At 41.9% G+C, this 20,659-nt stretch overlaps 1 protein-coding gene across 2 annotated transcripts in view; it reads left to right on the top strand.

The window, feature by feature from the left end:
- Positions 1–108: 108 nt before the first annotated feature.
- The window catches only part of rhbdf1a (rhomboid 5 homolog 1a (Drosophila)), a 55,430-nt gene continuing 34,879 nt past the window's right edge, over positions 109–20,659 (top strand). For both annotated transcript variants that reach the window (XM_054758456.1, XM_054758454.1), the window contains exons 1-3: positions 109–443; positions 544–727; positions 814–929. In XM_054758456.1, coding sequence (XP_054614431.1) covers positions 720–727; positions 814–929 — 124 coding nt within the window. In that variant the 5' untranslated portion in view covers positions 109–443; positions 544–719. The remainder of the gene's footprint in view (positions 444–543; positions 728–813; positions 930–20,659) is intronic.

Genomic DNA, 20,659 nt, shown 5'->3' with positions numbered 1-20,659 from the left:
TGTACGGTCCCCAGTCAGTATTTACTGCATTTTCTCCTTCAGATCTCCAAGTCTTTCCGCCTCTTTATTCACAACGCTAACGCAAGCATTTCCACGGAGATAAAACCTCAGCGGCTTCTTGGCCCACTCCCCGTGTGACTCGATGCCAATGCGTGGGGCCGACACGACATCGTGAGCTTCTGTGGTTGAATGTCTGTCTTCCAGCCATACTTCCGAGTCGGATGCCAGGTCCTGACGGTCAAACCGGCGTTGGATGTCGAGAGCCTGGCACAGCTTGGAGGGCCCGTTGCACAGCTCTTTGTCCTTGAGCGGCCGGGCCTCGTCTTTCCGTTTGGACGCCCTCAGCTGCCTCATGATGGCGTGGCCCTGCAGGGGCTCCAAGGAGCGCAGCAGCACGGCAGCGCCATCGCCTGTGGAACACAACAGTATCTTTCACACAGCTGGTAAGGTACTTTTCACTGCATAATTACATTTATCAGCCTGTGCCTTTTACACAGAACCCAACAAAGCAAGATACAGAAACAACTGTGTGCTTTCGCGCAGCAACAAGACATCCCTCAGTCATTTGGATGCTTTCCTGCCAGCAACAATTGCTGTCCCAGCACTGTAGAAAACCCTTATGCACAGATGGCAACACACCTCTGTTATGGCTCTGATACAATCGTAACAAATGCAGGACCTTCAAGAGGAGACTACGCTCACCTTCACTTGACACGTTCATGCAGAGGTAGACTCCATAGATGGAATACACGTAGATGGTGCCGGGCTTCATGAACATGGCAGTGTTTCTCTCTGTGCGTTTGCCCCCTGCAGAGTGCGACGCTTTGTCCTCGCCTCCCAGGTATGCCTCCGTCTCCACCACTCGCCCACTCAGCTCCGTGCCATCCTCACACCTGCGAACCAGCACCTGCAAGGACACATGATGTACAGTAAGTGTATTGGAAAAAGGACAAAAAAATGGTGACTGGTGGGATACATTGTTGACATCTTCGACCATGCATTTTTTTTAGTTGTAGTATAATATCAAGACAAAATGTGGAGGGTTATTGAAGTACATCCTAATTAAAAACAGCTGATGGTAATACATTTGAAGTCACTTGGCTGATGTCGCCATGGTTGCAACCAACAGGTGACATTAATTGCAGATACCTTGCCCAGCAAAGCTTTAGCCAAACTGATGCAAGGCTGCCTGAAGAAATCCTCCCCCAGTCGACGCTGCAGGTTAGTTTGAGCCCCTTTGAAATAACGACTTTCCTCCGTCACATTAATCACGTGTTGTTTAGTCTTCGCGTCTATTTCGCTCTCACTTCCGCGTTTGTTTTTTGCAATTTGGTCACCAGTGTGTGACAGCTGCTTTCTCTTTCGCTCTGCCATTAGTGTATGCAGGCGCAAAACACCTCCCACACTAACATTACGGTTTTAATTGGCGTTATTTTGCATAGCTAAAGCAGAACGTTGGTTTCCTTGTCGTGGGAGTGTATGATTAAAGCCATGCAAGCAAACCAGGAATTAAAACAACAACAATGGCGTTGCTCTTAAAGTGACCGCGCACTATTTAGGCTTGCCCTGTCGTTGCGTCATTTCACATACAGTATGAACACAAAATATCCTTCTGAGAACCGGAAAAATATATTTTAAAAATGCAATCAAGATGGTGAAAACAATTTGCCATTTAAGAAAAAAAATGTATGTTATTTTAATTTTCTTTGCGGCAACATGTGTTTATTTTCTATGCAGTCTTGCTGTTTCTGCTTTATCAGAGAAACACCTTTTTTTCATAAATATAATTTAGTGTAGAGTTCTACAGTTAGCTACATGATTAGAGAGAGAGAAGGGAGGGGAAAAAAGTCACCAAATGAGAGAGAATCATTAGAAATTGAATACCAGTTCAGTGACAAAAATGGAAATGAGTCAGAAATTCAGTAAAAACAGTATGAGTAAATGATCACACATTTCCCCTTTTGTAACCATTTTAGCCAACCTCTCTAATAGGTGCCAAAGAGTGTGTTGTGCATCAGTCATATCTTTTTCCACCATCATTTAAAAAGCACTTCTCCCAAGCAAAGAGGTTATATAAGTAGAGTACATGTGTGCCCGTGCGGATGATACCAATTTGGGTCCCTACAGCTTCCCTGGAAGGTGAACTGTTTGTGACATGATTGAGTACACTGAATAACCAGAAATTCTTATAGTCAATATAGATGACAACAAATGTGTTGTAATGCTTTGGAGCCAGATGGAATTCTACTGACTGCACGGATTGTTGACTTTGTCCTTCTCATGTCTGTTGAAGCAGTGTTGTTTGCTTTGAGCGTCTCTGCAGCCTATCAGTCATAGTGAAGTCTGGGCTGGGCCAGCTGCGCCATTATGATCGTACAATATACCAAGGCACTCAAGTATTCATGTAATATGTTTATTATTGTGTGTGTGCGTGTACTTGAACTGTCACACTGAGAGCTGATTAGGGTTTCATCTTCTCACATTCATCAACAAGCGGGAAGACATCTGCATTCTCATTGTTTGATGTCTTCAATGATTCATGGGTGATTAATGATTGATGCAGCTCTTTTGCTGGGCTGTGAAATGTGTGGTGTGTGATGCACAGGTGGCGGGGCGTCGTGGGTGTGGGTGGTTCGCACACCTGCACACTAGGGGCTAGGGAATGCACTCACAACTGAAGGATGCAGGGTGGTGACACCTACAGAAATACACTAATAACTGTAGGATCCAATATCATTACTTATAGGAATACACAAAGACTGTAGGATGCATTGTCACAATCTACAGGAATACACCAAAAACCTTAGAATGTATGGTTCTTACCTTCAGGAATACACAAAAAACTGTAGGATGCATGGTCACTTACTACAGAAATACACTAAACTAGAGGATGCATGGTCATAATCTACAGGAATACACACAGAAACTGTAGGATACATGGCTATTACCTTCAGTAATAAACAAAAAACTGTAGGATGTATGGTGACAATACACAGGGATACACTAAAAACTGTAGGATGCATGGTCCTTTACTACAGGAATGCACTAAAAACTGGGACAGGGCAGTAAAAATTGGAGGATAAATGGTCATTCACCTATAGGGATACACAAAAAACTGTAGGATACATGTTCATTACCTACAGGAATACACTAAAAATTGTATGCACATGCACACGAGCAACATAGTCGAGTCATAGAATGAATGACTGTAATGTGATTGCTCCTCACAAGTTGTTAAAGACAACCAACACATTTCGTAACAGAGAGAACATACAAAGACTCAAAATGGTACGGAAGGCAAAACCCACAACACCCTTGCTTACCCGTGACTACATTTGTGTGCATAATAATGGCGTGTCATTTAAATAATGCAATCACTCGCCTTACAAGTCGTGAATGACGGCCGCTGCCTTCCACATTGTACACAATCAGAACAAATAATACTGGAAATAATGCACACAGTTAGGGAAATTGTATTAATACAGCAGTATAGAAGGGATTGGACACGTAAATGGGCTGAAATAAATGAGAGGGAATGATAATATGGGTTGCACGGTGGAGTAGTGGGCTAACATGTCTGCCTCACAGGTCAGGAGATCGGGGTTTGATTGTCCTCGTGCTTGTGTGGGTTTTCTCCAGGTATTTCCCCCCCCCCATATCCTCATAACATGCATGTTAGGCTAATTGGAGACTAATTGTAAATGTTCCATAGGTGTAAATGTGTGTGTGAATAGTTTATATAGTTATTTGACATATATAGTTCATATGTGCCTTGTGATTCACCCCACCTGTCACCCAAAGTCAGCTGGGATAGACTCCAGCTCAACCGTGACACTAATAAGGACATAGAAAATGGACAGATGAGTAAAATGTCTGTTAGATGATTAAATAAGTCAAAATGAAACCTTCCTGCTGTTTGCACGAGTGCTCCTACGGACTGTTCTTGTTTTACTTTGTCATAAAGCTTTCAAATGTTTGGAGTCTGCCCGTAAAAAGTTGAGCACAAGCAGGTTTGTACCCTCTTTGATTTCTTTTTAAGAGTCTCCTACTGCTGCTGCAGCACAGCACGTCTCCCTCTGACTACAAAAAAAATCATGCTTTAAAAAAAAACAACAACAAAAAAAACTTCCACCTCTGGTTGTGCCATCAGTTAAGCATTTAGGAAAAAAGGAAACCTCACTGTGGTCCAGACATGACTTTTTACTCCACTTGGGTTAAAAGAAAGAGGAAACATCTCCTAATTCTTTTAGTTAAACATGACCCTCCCGCTCAACCCTTTTATCTGCATGTGACTGATGGGTCTTTAGGGGTCCTTGAGTGCTGCTAAAGGTCCCGCGCCGCTTCCTAATTGCAGCTTTTACCCCAGCTTCAACCCCTCGTCCGTCCCAGGAGGAAACATGGCCATTAATTACAGTGACTTCATGGTTTATCAATCAGGGACTCCCAGCGAGCCAGTAAACTGCAGGTTTTACTTACTTAAAGGGAATTGTCCGGCCAAGTCCAGTAATTGTGTTCCCGATATGGACTTACGGTATCTAACTTTGGGCTCTTTAGTGTGTTGCCATGACATGTGATGCAGTTTCATCTTCAGAAAGTCACAGTACATGTTGCAATTCATATTTCCCTTCAATGAACCGCAATTCCCCAGTGCCAGAAGCACTCATGCACCCGGCCTACGATGTTACCGCTGTAGGCAAGAAACAATGATCTGAGTTATGACTCATTCGGTGGAAAGTTCCTTTCCTAATTTTTTAAAATATATTCATTCATTAATCATGCTGTTTTTGTGGTGCACTACAGCCTATTATTAGTCAAAAACATGCATATTTAAGCAAATTTAACATATTTCTGACCTAAGTGAAGTATTTCCACGCATAAAAATGGCTAAATGAACAAATACAAATATAAGGCATTCAGAAGAGGCACTCAAATACTGGTTGTTGCTATATAGTACTCTACGCTGGCCACTAGGTGTCAGTAATGTTACATTGATAAGACAATAGCCACCAGTGGTAGGAATGTGACTCCCAGTGCTAACATGTGAAATAGTAATTAGACCACCCTTGTTTCTTTAGTTTCTTGTTCATTTTAATGCCTGATGCAACAAAATAGCTCATAAGAGTTTCATTTTGTTTCAGTACAATGCTATCGCTATACATGGAAGAACTTAAGTGATTTTGGTTGTCAAGAAAAATGTGGAAGTTGCTAGATATCAACTCTTATGAGCTATATTTGTTATCATCATTATATTTGTCCAAACAAATGTACCTTTAGTTGTACCAGGCATTACAATGGATCAATAAACTGAAGAAACAAAGGTGGTCTCATTTTTTCCATGACTGTATGTTATGTTATTTTCTGTTAGGCGTGTTCCGAGTCGATCTTCACGATTGGGATCGGCTTCCAATCCACTATAGTTTGAAGATCGGATGATATCGGCTTCAGCCACGAGATCGGGCCGTACCGGTTGCCGTATAACTTTCGTAACTGGGCCACGCTCCAATATGGTAGGTGCGATAATGCCCCTAAAAGCTCGTTGCCACTCGAGTCCCGCCACCCGCAAGAAGAAGAAAATGCAACACACCATGCAGACATATCCGCGGTGTACCGTGGTGAAGTTAGTTTCACGTTGGACGTCGGATATTTGGCTGTGTCATTGTGCGGAGCTACGTCGTGGCCGTGGCCACCCTTGGTCGCTCTACGGCCACCCCACCGGCCATCTAGACATTTCGGGTATCAGCTTATTGCCACCCCTACTGTATGTGAGTAAGGGTATCACCTTGGCCACCCCAATGAAAAATTTCTGGCTCTGCTACCGCTCAGTCTGGCTGCTCTAACCGTTGGTTGTTTATACCAGGGACCGTCAATAAATTACTATTGCGCTGAATAGAGATTCTTAAAAAAAAGTCACATATTCTAAATCACACCACAAATTGATCTATAACCATGTCAAACGGTTAGTCCTACCCTAAAGGTATTTTGCACGCCCATTTTTTCCAATTGTATCTTTTATTGGATGGACTTTTGTTGGCTCTTTTTAGGGACCTGACTCACAGAGGTTTGTTACAGTTACCATTTTTGTAAATTCAAAATACTTTGGTTGCATTATTTTCATAACCATATTCAAATCTGGATCGGATCGGCAAGACAATAAAAAAAAAAAATCGTCTCAAAAGCCAAAGAAATGTGGGTCGGGACACCCCTATTTTCTGTTACTACGTCTACTATATTGGATAGTATGAGGTGTTTGTCGTCTAGAGAGCTTTAACAATGTTAAACATTGTATTTAAAATGTCGTAAACAGATCTTCTATGCTCTAACTATGAAAATATTCTCTTATTTATATATTTTAAGGAATCCAACTTTGGAAATTCATGAACACGCTTGAGTCTGGAACCAAGTAACTGCGATAAACGAGAGATGACTGTACAGTATACAAGTTCACTTTAAAGAGTGTTGTCCCGTTACAGGAAATGAATGCAACAATGTGAGGACTGTACTCACTTTTGTTGGATACTCTATTTATTGGAAAAATGCTACTTTCTCAATGGAAGCTGCTAGAACTACAGAAACTGACTCCATATTGTCTTGCATTGTTACTTGCTGTAGTTGTCGTGGTCGGGTGTCCCAATACTTTTGTAGCGTTATTATTCTGACTTCACAGAATTCATCATCTTGCAGCAAAATGTCTGCTTACAGAGCATTGTATTTATTTATTCCCTCTGTAAGCAGCGGACGTCCAAAATTAGTCGTGATAGGCTGCCCCCTGCTGGTCTGGAGTGCGTAGTGTCACACGCTGGAAGTCTGCATGCGTGATTTTACTTGCAGAGCTCTGTGGGAACACTAAAGAAGACACAGCCCTGATATAAACTCTCACCGTGCGAGTCTATCCATTATTTCGTCACGGTTATGATCATCCCCTTCTAAATGGAGACGTTCTGTCAATAAACAGACATTTCCATGAAGCGGTGCCTCTTTTTCTGTGCACCGAAACCCTCAAGTCAGCAGAGGATTTCTGCCTCTCTTCCTCTTGTCAGCACGTCAGAATTCCCAACATCCGCTTCCCAACATCCATCTCTCTCCCTCCTCGGGAATATTCCCAGGTCGGAGGCGAGCGAGCCATCACTCAAAGCATGATGGAATGGTCTTCTCATTAATTCAGAACGCAGGAGGAGGAGCGTGCTTTCTAGTTGAATTGGAAAAATAGCAGTCTTACGACGCAAAATAGCTGTTTTACGGTTTAAGTTCTAACAGTAATATTTTGTCCCATACTTGTCATCTTCTTCACTTGCTTGCTCCGCTTTTGAGCAAAGAGGTTGCGTCGTTTCATGGCGTCATGAAACATGATACCAGCGCTGACTCACCCCTACCTCGATGAGCCCGCCCCCTTGTATACGCCCACCACTTAATTGAAGACCGCCGTGTAGAAAAACAAGGCTTCGCTACACAGACGCAGACATGGGAGCTGTAAGTCTCCTCGATCTGTTTTTATTCAGCAAATACGATGTATAAGTTAAAAAAAAAAAAAAAAGTGGATTAAGTACACAATGGCACACTCTGACAAACACAGCTCATTGGCATTAAAGCTACAGACACACAACGCCGGATGTTTCCTGTAGCACTCTTAAACTGTCAGAATTTCAGCATGAAGGCTAGATATTGAACAACACACGGTTGTAGTACCTCGGAGACTGTTGAAAAATGATATAATACGGGACCTTTAAGACTCACAGATCATAATTGTGACTGTGAGGGTGAATTAGGATATGTCTGCTTAGAAATTTGACATATGGATGGAAGTATGAACCACTATAATGTGGAAATACTGTCAGGCCACACATGGGAATGTCATTTTTGCGTGTGTGTTCCCTTTCCTTCTGTCTCTGTTATACCTGTAGTTGGTATCTTCATCCCCCTCCATCTGTCCACACTGTGTCTCTTTATCACTGCTTGTGATTTACATTTCCTGCTGTACAGCGCGGAGCCTTTTACCGCCATGTTGTAGCATCGAGACCCTGCAGGACCTACACAGACGATAGTTTGCATGGCATTTTATTTTTTTTCATTTTCTAAATATTTAAGCTTTCTCCTTACATAATTATATAATTTGTATAATCAAAAAATAGTTGATAAATATTTTTTTCATAATATTATGACTTTATTCCCATATTTTCCAAGCAAATTCTCAAAAAATTACTTTTTTTTTTCTTACTTGTTAAAATTTTTTTCTTTAATATATCAACTCTATGCTACTAACATTATATTTATTAATAATATTGCAAGTTTATTGTCATAAAATGGCGATTTATGTTGCTAGAATACAACTTTTTTCTTAATATTTTGATTTCTGTTTATTCAAAAATTACAGCTGTTTTTTTCACATTTCTTCTGGGTTTTTTTTAAATTTCTCCAACTATTTCAACTTTTTCCTTCTACATTTTCTTCTCCCAATTATGACTTTATTCCTGTAATATTTTTACTGTAATATTTTTGTAACCAACTTTTATACCGTAACTAACAAAAATAACTTGTTCTGCAACCCAACTTTCCAAAACTTACAACTGTATTTGTTGTATTGTTTGTTTCTCATAATATTACGACTTTTAAAAAAAGTTTTTCTTTAATAATTCATAAAAAACAGGATTCTTTATGATATGACGTTATTTTTCCGCATATTAAATTATTCTCATAAAATTATGACTTTCTTGTTAATTACAACATTTTTTCTTAATTGGCTTTTATTCTTGTAAAATTACTGCTGAGTTTTCTCTTTTTTTTTTTTTTTGTTTGTTTGTTTTTGCCGGGGGCAGTGGACACCCCTGGTCTCAGGTTTTGACTGGTACTGTATTTGTACACCGTAACATCACAAAAAAGCATTAGCTGTAACGTTTGTTGCACCGTTAGTATAAATTACCGTAATAAGTAAAATAAATATTTACACATACAAAAGCACTTGGCGTAAATGCTTATCAGTTAGTGATCACAAAAGTAGAAAAAAACACGTAAAACATATGTTTTTGTCACACAAAAGCATTTGTCAGCACACAAGAATTCGAACAAGGTAATATATTTAAAAAAAAATAAGAAAAATGTATGTTTTTTTGCAATGAAAGCTCAAAAGTGACTGTTTTGCCTCTGCATTAGCACACTCGGAAGAATAAAAAGACGCCAAATATATATTTTAGTCACACTAGGGCCACTCTCCGGGCAAAAAGCAGCATGATAGGACAGAAAAAAGTAATGAACGAAAAAATAACAAGAAAAAGAAAGGTATATTTGTACTTTATTTGCATACAGTACTAGTATTGATCTGAAAAAATATGTATAAAATACATACGTTACATCTAACAATTATCCAGGCAGTATATTGCACCTTCACTGCTATTGCACTTTATGCAATAACAATTCATAATGAATGAAGTACATTGCTTCATATTGTTAGAATTGGCATACATGCTTCTGCTGTTTAAATGGATTATTCAAGATTTATTGTTACATTTAGTGCTGGTAAAAGATTTATTATTATATTTGACAATATTGTTTAGCCACACAATAACCATAATTGACGCATGAAACCGAGAGCATGCAGTGTGGCGCAACCTTCCACAGTCACATGTCCGTGTGGGACTGAATCCACACTTCCGGTGCCGGTCCACTCCAGATGAGAACACCGCTTAGTCACCGGTACTAAGAGGGAGCGCCTCCCCGCTCACACGCCGATTGGCTGGTGCTCCCTGACAGGCTCGCCTCCTTCCCACAGACTGTCTCGGAGCCCAGGGCGGGGCTCACGCTCAACCCCGGCGCAAGAAAACTTGGGCCGGCGGGTCGATGCATGGAGCAGTGTGGGAACACTGTGTCCGTCGGCTGGAAGGAAGCACAGACGGGGACGACTGCCTGGACTGGGCTGGGCTGGGCTGGGATCGGCTCCATCCATCCTCCAGGGCCGCCGGTGTGGCTGAGTAGTGTGGCCGGGTTTGAGCGCGGCAACACCGGCTGGGAAGGTTTGTGGCGAGGGAGGAGGAAAAACAACCGAGAAGAAGCGTTCGTTCCTGCGTGTGCTTGTCAAGATGATGTGACCACCGGGAGGGAGAAGGCGGAAATCGGATTTATTATTTACCCACCGCTGGAGATCATCTGAGCCGCCGGCTTTGAAGGGTGAGTTGCGGGGATGGTGGTGGTGGAAGGTCGTGGTTGGGGAAGAGAACCCAGCCTCCTCCTTCTTGCAAGCTTGTGATCATTTATTTATTCATTATAAAGCTGGAGGGTCGTGAGCACAACTACTACTAGTGTGTGTGTGTACTTTTAAAGCTGTTATTTTGAAGGAAGAATGTGACAGTCAGTCCTCTCTTGCTTAGTTTTTTTCGCAAAATTGACTTTAAACCTGAAAAAAAAACAATGTCTTCAGTGGTGGAATGTTGTCTAAAGCTGAATAATCAGCGCAAGGGGTGAAGTCATGCCATCATTAGCATTAGAGCAAAACTGGCAGGCTCTGGCTGGTCCACCAATATACTTGTAGTAGAACATTTAAGAAGGCACAGCAACATAAAAGACACTCCTTATTTAGAGAGAGTGTAGCGTTAAGATGTTGAAGCTGGCATTTCACTTTTGAGGAACAACCGAGGCAGTTGTGGTTCACGGTGTATCGTAATGTACAGAAAATGACCCCCAGAATGATTAAATGCTACAAAATGTCCAAAGAATAGAATATTTGCAGTGTTTTCCAGGCTTGTGGTCATTTATGTATTCATTATAGAGCTGGTTGGTAGTGAGTAGAAGCACTACTAGTGTGTTTTCTTATTTTAAAGGTGGCAGTTTTTCTTTTCTTTGCCAAAAAATCAGAGGAAAAAAGTGTCTTTAGTGGTGGAATGTTGTGTACATCTGAATAATCATCACACGGGTGAAGTCACACCATCCTCCTCCCACTCCCTCATCTTCTTCATCATCCTTTAAGACGTGACGGCGCTTAAGGAAGCAAAACCAGCAGGCCGAGCGTCGCTTCCTTCTTCCCGCTACTGCCATGCACTTTAAAAAAAAAAAAAAAATTTTTATTTGGACGTGAAAACTTTCCTCCTGCGATTCCAGTGGGTTTTGAAACTCTCTTCAAACTTCCACAAGTTCACTGGCAGACATGACACAGGAGCACATGGCCGCGGTGCTGCTGAAACCTTATCACATGGAAGGAGAGGGAGGGGGGCGCGGGGGTCATAGCGGTGGGTGATGTAACGCCGCCGATAAAGGCCTGGCGATTTGGGCTACAGTTGACTGCGTAACGCGGGGGTGATACCAAGTCGCATCGGTGTAGCGAGTAGCTCCGATCGGGCAGGTGGAGCGTCCGCGTCGGCCTCTGTTGACTGGCTGGTATGTGGGGTCTTTTTGTGGAGGGTCTGCCCCGCAGCCATGCCTGCGTGACTCCTGGCATGCTGTCAGTCTGTCTGCCCGGCTGTCTGGCCAAGTTCAACCAAGACTTGTTTACGCTGACTGTGTACAGTACACACGATAGTGAAAGGTACCATACTACAGTTTGGCAGTCTTATGTTTTGTTAGCAACTACTAGTACTACTACTTTAAGGCACCCCTCAATACAGCATTGACAGGCTGTGGCAGCATATATTTGTCCTTCTAAAGTCCCACAATAGCCTTGATGCTGGAATTTACAGTTTAAAAGTGCTTTTAGTAAGCCCTCCGCTTTGTGTGTCTGCAGCTTTGACGCTAATAAGCTGTTTTTGTCTCCAACAGGTTGTCTCCAAGAAGCACTACTGTGTACTTGAGCCACTTTTTACATATACAGTACACTTGTCCGACGTAATAGATGCCAAATGTCACATACAACAACGTATTAAGGAGTGAAACAGGACGACACAAATGTTAGCAACGCTAGCATAGCATGTGTGACTAAAGTACTAACATTACACTTGCATTGTAACGGCAACATCATGCTAGATTAGCCCAGTCGCTAACAAACTAAATGATCAAATGCACAGCTCTATAGCGAACTGATGGATAGCTGGCAATGCCTTATTTTAAGACGCGTAGCGAAGCCTGCTTTCGTCCGTGAAGTGGTGCCTGAACCTTTTTTCAGTTCCTGACTTTAGGTGGTCGCCATAGAAGGTTACATTGTAGACTACGTAGGAAACATTACACTTTGTTTGTACATTAGATGTCCACTCGTATAATGAAGCGCTTTGCTAAAACCTATTGTTGACCCCAGCATTCCCCAGCGTTGACAACATTCCGTTTGTCACATCGCGCGTCTGCTTGTCTGTTCACAAAGTATAATGTAAACATTTGGACAGCAGCTTTATGTTCATTGGTCACCAATTGTCTCTTCGGTGCGGCTAAAACGAGCACCTCTTTGTTATATCGTGCTGTGATGTTGTCTCACGATTTACGTCGCTTCTATGACAAGAAGCTCGATTAGGGATCCAGCATGTACCGATGCAAGTTGACTTGAACTGTACCGCTCTGTGGCAACGTGGCTTGAGCACATTTGGTAGCGTTTTGGTTGTATTCCATCCACCTCGGTGCAGTGTGATAACCGCCATGCTGTTTTTTTTTTTGAGGAGGGTGGTGGCTAATAACTTCAAGATGACAGGAATAGTCTGCCTTTGGGGAGTCTAGTTATGATACGACACAGACTTCCAAGAAGGAGCTTTTTGAGTCTTCCAGAGTTCAGGCTGGACATAACCCATATCCCATGTGTGCTACACATGCATCTTAAAATAACCTGCTCTTTTCCCACTCCAAAAACTGAGAACTGACATTTATTAATCCTTAGCAAATCCACTGGAAAGTAGTAGTCGCAGTAGTAAGGAAGGAAAGGGCTCCCGCTAGAGGCACTGTGGTGAATTCAAAACATACTCGCAAGCTAAATGAGTCAAATTCATGAAGTTTTCTGTGTTATACAAGTATAATTTTAGTGCTAGTAATTATTTGTAGTGGCATAAGAGGTGTCCTGGCTGGTCCGTCATATATAGTCAAACATTAAAGAAGGCATCCGGGATGGCTTTAAACGTAAGAGACACTATTGTCCTTATTTGAAGTGTAGCATTATCATGCTGTTGAAGCTGCCTTTTCAGTTTCGCAGGATTACTTATTGGTGTTTTAAGGAACAATCAAGGTATGCCTCAAGTCTTAGCGTAAAATACAGAAAATGACCCCAAAATGATACAAAACATAAGTGGAAAAAATGCATCATTATTCAAGCTGTCCTGTGTGAAATGTCGTTCGGCCCGATTTGCAAATGTGGGGCGGGTTTGTGGAGAGGTCCGACTTGTTCTGCCGCCTGGGAAACAATACTTTCCCCGTTGCAATGGTTCCCACGTGGTGTCTGCTTTTACATGGTCCCATAAAGCTCTCCCAGCCTGGCGTGGCACAAGTTGTAGAGCCACTTATTTGTCAAATAATGGGTTATTTTTAGCAGAAGGACAACAATGGCGTCTGACTAGCGTGTGCGTGTGTGTGTGTGTGTGTGTGTGTGTGTGTGCACGCGCTATTCAAAATGGAATGTAAACAGATGCTTTTAGGTTTAATTATACAGGAAGTGAGTTATTTTATTTTCCGTTTTGAAGCCAGCGCACATTCTACGGCTTTCTGGAAATGCTCTCGTGTCCCTCCCTAGCTGGGTGACTCACAGGCGGCCATGACAGTCGGCCGGCTTGTGATGTAATGTGGCAGCGTGGCTATTTTCAGGCCTCTCACCTCTGAGCTGAGCCTCCCGACCACCTCCGACCGCTCAGCGCCTCCACTGTCACACAAGCAGGGAATTCCTGGCAGCCTTTATTAGATGCACGCACAAAAAAAGAAATATAGTCACTCAATTGGCTTAAGATAACACAAGGAAGCAAACATCTCATTAGGGTTGGTGGCTACGGGGTGTTTTCGGCATGGCGTCTGGAGCTGGTTAACCTCGGGGCAAAGTTTCGGAGGTTGTGGGAACGCTTTGTTTTTTCCCAGAAGCAGCAATGGCTCCTTGAACTTTGACTCCCAGAGCAAGCAATTGAGCGGTGCTTTTGAGGGCGTGTTGTCTGGAGATTAGCCAATAAATATCTTTACCTGACACCTTGGGACAGAAATAAACATGTAGGCCAGTTCGCAAATACGCATGCCGTACGTAGGTGAAATCCCTTGAAGGAGGATCGCGTTCCGAGGTTCACACAGGCTTCCGTTACACCAGCGTCGCTTGTAAACAAATCAGGGACATACAGTGTCAATGCGGTGAAGACGCTTCACTATTTGGTTAGCACTTTCCTGAAAGCTACTGTGTGCACTCTCGCCAAATAGTGGTGGGAAAACTGACTTATAAAACAAAACAAACAGCCTAAATACTATGAAAGAAATGCTGCTATATTAGGGATGTGCATTCGTCTCAATTTCCTTGATCAACTTAAGTTATGATCAATTTCCGGTGGCTGAAGACACAAAATGCGACTACTTATTGTTCCCAATACAACAGTGGCATGGAAACAGGAGTTCAGAACTGTCTGAGTTTCTGCAATCCCATTTAAAAAAAAAAAAAAAAAAAAAAAAAAAAAAAAAAACAAAAACACACAAAACAATTAACTGATGAACTGATACAATGGCCGGGAAGTATCAACAACACTATTATAAACTCACAAACTCCCTTTATTCTATGACAGAGGCATGGAAACAGGAGTTCAGAACACTCATTGATTCTCCAATGCTGTTAAAATAATAATAATTAAAAAACGATACAGTGGCCATATAGTCTGAACAAAATTACAAAATACTTTTTTTAAAAAATCCAAATGTACAGCATTTGACATTTACAAAAATGGAAACAGTTTTGAAATTTCTTTTAATTTGGTACTTTTGCATGATTTTGTTTTAAGTTTTGTAATTTTCTGAATGCTTCCTGGCCATGGCATCAATTCACTTGTTTATTTTTATAATACAGTTTCCAATGCCATGTGTCTTGTGCGGGCTCCAGACCATTGCCATATTAAGAAAAATAATTCTGTGCGTAGGAGTTTTCTCACAGCAGCAGGTCTGCGTCACCTTCTGTTGATCATCTTCTGATTGCATACTTGTTGCAAGTGACAGCGCCTCAACTGGTTGAAGACAAGTAGTGCACACCAATGAATCCACATCTGTGCTTGGGTGAATGTAAAAGCACAGCGGTCCAGCCTATCACTGAAAAGAAGAGGCTCACAGGCTTTTTGCAGCATAGTCATGACAGTGCATGATATACTGCTTGCTTCAAGGAGTTAGGACTCAAAATGCTGTGAACATGCAGGTTGTTTTTAAATGAAAATGGATGTAAATATTCAAACTATATATTGGGAATTTGACAGCTGTAGTTGTGCGTGTAAGCTGCCGCTGATAGAAGGCAGTGTCTCCTGTGGTAATAACGTCCATGTGTGTTCTATCTGGACAGCTTCAGCGGCCCCACCAGCATCGCATACCATGCACCCAACTCAATCCAGCAGCTTTCCCAGAAACCAGGGTGTGTTTTGGACACTTCTGTGTGTTTTTCTTAAAAATACAACCTTTTTTAATATTGTGCTTTGAATCCATTGGAGTGTGATGAATGTTTGTCAGTCAAACAAGAGGGAGGTGAGGTGGCTTCCGGCCAGACGCTGGCGGCGTATTTTAACAAGTACCTGAGCCCGGAATCCAACTTTCTCTTTCTCCTTGTCCCGGTGCCAGCTTTTTTCTTTCTTCTCCTCCTCCTCTTCGCACGCTGACAGGACCGATGGAAAATGATGTCAAGCCTTCTCGTTTTATTACGGTGCCCTCCTCTGGCACGCCCTGCTTCGCCACGGCGCCACTCTGAAAACGTGGCGATGCACACGGGATGAAAACAAACAAAAGTTACAATATGAATTTGACATTTTTTTCTTCTCCCTGGAGCCTGTCAGGAGTTGTCCTCCCACTTTGGGAGAGTAGAAAAGGCTTTTTGTTTGCTGCTTTGAATTAGACAGTCTGTCTCTTTGCTGACGTCACCTTTCCTGACTGCCTTGGATGACAATCATTGCTTGGCAGGACAATTTAAGTCGCCCTCCTCCTCCATCTTCTCATATTAGGCCTGTGACAGTCCCAGAGGACCTGCTCTGGTCTTCCCAGTTTTCCTGTGCCTCCTTCTGGAGTTTTCCATAGTCTATCTCTCAGTCCAGCTGTGTGCTTTCACCCCCCTCCCCCTCATCCTTCCTCTTTCCTCTCCCTGGTCTTCATCTTAAGGACCCCGAGTGACACCAACCTACGTCAGGGACGTCCACTGTTAGCCAGAAATACGCTCCCTGACAGTTCATTAGGTACACCTGCTTTTCTAACTGTTTGGGTAGCGCGGCTTGATTCACAATTGAAAGACTATTGGTTTGACTCCCGTAGACTCAACAAATTGATGATGCGTTGTTGTGAATTTCCCTACTGGGCAACTTTAATTTATCTTGAAAACAATCCAGAGCTGTTATAGAGGTTGTTTACAATGACATGCAGCTCGCTACTCGGAATTAGGACCTAAAATGTAAGGGCGAATAGTGGAGCAATTCTAGCATCGCATGTTCAAATGTAAGGAGGCAACAATGACACAAGTGTCATGTGATCAAAGGCTGTTTGCAATATTATGCTGGATTTGTCAAGACGGTGCATGATCAGCTGCTCACAGCTCGGAATTAGAAGGCGGCAACAAAGATGAGAAAAGCAATAAAAGATGATACAAGACTTTTTGCAGTATTACGCTAATACTGTATAGTCATGACGGTGCATGACATGCTGCTAGGAATTAGGACATAACGTGGCAAAATGTAAAGCCAAATAGTGGCGCTATGCTGGCTTCACATGTTAAAAGCATGTAAAAGCCTTTTGTAGGATTAGTATGCTAGAACTGTAAAGAGAGTGCATGGTATGCTGTTTTTTGTTTTTTTTTTACTAGGAATTCAAACCAAAAATGTGCCCAAATGTAAGGACAAAAAAGGGGAAGTATGCTGGCATCACGTGTGGAAGGTGGCAACAAAGGGCAGAAACGTGTATGAGGATGAATGGCCTTTTGTAGTATTATGCTGTAGGTGCCAAGACTGCATGGTATGCTGCTTGCTGCTGGTTATTAGTGCATGACATGCTGCTCAGTGTGCGGAATCAGGACTCAAATTGCAGACAAATAATGGGGCTCCGCTGGCAAAGTTTTCACGCTCGATAACTCTCCTGGAAACGTGCTAACGCTGCTAGCGAGGCTAATTCCCTTTTGCGAGAGCAGCCACACTTCATCTGCTGTCCACAATCAACGTGTCACTGGGGGTGTCACACTTCCTTGGCCGTGTGGACCGGACGTGTTGACTGCATCCCGCTCTGCATGCGTTGGCTTGTGTTTCCTGCGCTGGTTTATTCCTTCACTTCCTTCCCTCTCCAGTACTCCCAGTAACATGACCTCTTCTTGCTGGTGGTCTCCCTGGCAGGAAGTGGGATGACCGAGCTAACGCCTGCTTTGTGGAGTATTTTTACGCCTGTTGAGTGATTTGAACACAAAGAAGCTGGGAATGATGATGCTTTTTGGCTTGCACTAACACCACACCGATGCTAAACTGGTATTGAGCAATTACCTCCAGGGGGAATTTGCTGGAAGCGCCACTTCCATTAATTGGAGTAATGAAATGCTCGGCTCTCGTATTCCGATCACGCCGCACAATGAACGTTGTTCAACGTCAGGCGGCACAATGCAGCCTTTTGTATGGCCTTGATCGAGGCTGATATCACACTGGAAACTATTTAGATGGCTATCACATGTTGTTTCTAACATTCTGCTCTTACTCTCATAACGAGAGAATGTCAAACCTCCCGTGTACAATAAAGATCTTGTTTTTGGGGCAATTTAAAGCTGTTGTGGGAGCTGCAGACAGGATGACTCCTATCTTTTCTACGCCAAGGAGGTTTAGTCATTGTTTTTGGTTTGGGCTGTGTAGCATTGGCATTTTCTATTTCAGGACAAACTTAACACTAGTTTCTTTTTCATTGCTCTTAGGGGAGATAATCACTTTTACAAATCTTGTCTCGAGGAGATTATTGACCTATTCAGTACATGTTGTGCCAATGCGTAACCTTCTACAATCTTCCATGCTCTCTCACTTCCTCCTTCCTGTCAAGTGTGATTTGTCTGTTAACATGACCTTGCTGAGCTCTTATCAAATGCACTTCTCCCACCTTGTGGCCGTTTGTATGGCTTAAAAGTGCTCCGACGTGTTAATGAATTAGTGGAGAGTTGCATCATCACCTCTTTTTGTCTCTGCCGCGAAAAAACATAAAGGACGTATACAGTAAATACGTTGCTAAGATGGGGTTTACGGAATTATAAAAACGTCTAAATACGTCTGGTATTGAATGAGTTAATTATCATCATGTAAGTGTTTTTCTTGACATTGTGCCTTTTTTGCTCTATTCATTTTTTTTTGTGTGTGCAGCGGGCCAATAATAAACAAGTCACGGGCCAAAATCACCTTTGATGTACATAAAGATGGTGGACATTTTGTGAAATCCTGCCTTGTTTTCTAATTCCAAGCAGTATATAGAGGCCTTTTATCTTTGTCCGCTTTTCTCGTCGTAGTTGCTGCCTTCCTTGCTTTAGAGGATGTGACGCCAGTATGCTTCCAACTTTTGTCCTTTTAGATTTTTGCACATTTTGGGTCCTAATTATGTGTAGCAAGCAACATAGCATGCACCGTTTTGACAATTGCAGCCTTTCATAATAATCTTCTTGTCTACTTTGAGCATGTAGTGCGAGCCACTTCCAAACGTTACCAACTTTTGACCGTGGACTTCGTCAAATGTTTGGTTCCAACTATCAGAAATCAACATACCATACACTTTTGGCACTATTCCAGCATATTACTATTCCAAACAGCCTTTTTATCTTCTTCTTCCACTAACCTTGCATTTGCCGTTGCCTTTCACACTTCGAGTATTTCAATCAACGCAAGCCATTTCAATTTTCTAAAGCCTTGTGTCGAGCAGCATACCATGCATTATCGTGACTAGTTCAGCTTCTTTCACTCACCTTGTCATGGTTAGCGCCTTTCACATTTTGAGCATGCGAGTCAAAGTCGATGCTGATAACCTATAATGATTTGTTTTCAATTCCAGCATTAAGCAGCATATAATATGCTGTCGTGACTATTACGCTGTCACAATTAAACAACCAACCAGCAGAAAAAGGATACACTAACGTGTGCGGTGTACAGTATAACTGCTGATCTGGAAACTCTGCTGTTGTTGTCTGCTCCCTTCTGGCCCGAGGTCAGTTTTTGGTGAGTGTCACAGTCTTGTTGAATTTCATGAACTGCCCTCAACAGTTAGCCCCCGGCGGGCTTTAGCCTTTTCTGCAAAGTGTGCTTGCCGTGCTAAACTCCGACTGACCCTCACCACACACACACACACACACACGCACACTCATACACGCACACAAACATACACAGTAATAGTCAGTGAGTGCAGGTGGAGATGATAGAGGTGCTGTAAGATAAGCCCTCACTGCAAACAAAGAGCTTTCAGGTGCCTCAGCTGTGGTGGAGAAGAAGTAAAATGAGCTGCTTATCGGCGGCTCGACTTCACAAAGCGCCAGTATCACGGCGTGGGTTCATTTAACAGGGTGTTCCCACATCCAAAGTGGGCCCCGTCACAGCCAGCAAACCACCAAGTCATCTGCTTCCTCGAGATTACTGAAGCAAACAAGGCATGATACACATTTAGTGATATGCATTACTTGGGCCATCACGAGATTTAGTGTGGAAGCAATGCCGTATTTACAATATACAATTTTTAGTCATTTCTCAAAAAACAAGAGGTTGCATTTGTAAAGGGAGGTCCCACCAAGTACCTGGCACAATATCCGTTTTTATTTCTCATTTATTTTACTTATTTTATTTTTATCTTTCATGTCTTTTTTTTTTTTAATTATATATTACATTATAATTTTTATTTTAAAATAACCACATAAAAAGAAAATATAAAATCAAGAATTTAATATTTAAAAAAAATAAATGTAAATAGAATAATAAAATAAAATAATAAAAACAATGTACATTTAAAAAAAAAATAAAAACAATATGAAAATGTAACATTTAAATTAAATTGTGAAAGAATGACTACTTACTTGCTTGGAGTGTTTTACGTACAGTTACAGTAAAACATGCAGTGAAATATGGGCCTGATATATACTGTACCGTATGTACCTTTTCCTGAAATATGTATGTGTATTGTTTATTGCATCTATCGTCAATTTGAGGAGTTTTTTTTTAATGTTTCTTTTTTAATACAGCTTAAAATGAATATATTTAATAGTACAATATAGAATAAATATAAATGGAAACATACAAAATAAAAAAAAAACAATGGTATCCTAGCTAACAAATAAAAATACAGATATGAAAGGCAAGAGTCACCTGTAACATGTTGGGTACATTCTACTTTTGTCTACCTTGTTGTGAAAATCCTAAGAATGTCTCTATCTTTAAAAAACAACACACAATTAAGGTAAAAAAAAAAAAAACTGTTTTCATTTCATTGTCATTGCTATCTGACTGCTGTGATGAAGGTTATTAAAACAAGAAAGCTCCGGTATGTGTTGGCCTTCAGCACAGTCATACTGTTATCTGCACTTGAAACAATAGGGAGATTATAATGCTGATGGGGGGGGGGCTGCTACCTGTATGTG

Source organism: Dunckerocampus dactyliophorus, chromosome 18, assembly GCF_027744805.1.
Source record: "Dunckerocampus dactyliophorus isolate RoL2022-P2 chromosome 18, RoL_Ddac_1.1, whole genome shotgun sequence".
Lineage (NCBI taxonomy): Eukaryota > Metazoa > Chordata > Actinopteri > Syngnathiformes > Syngnathidae > Dunckerocampus > Dunckerocampus dactyliophorus.
The sequence above is the reverse complement of the archived record's forward strand: the minus strand, read 5'-3'. Positions and strand labels throughout refer to the sequence as shown.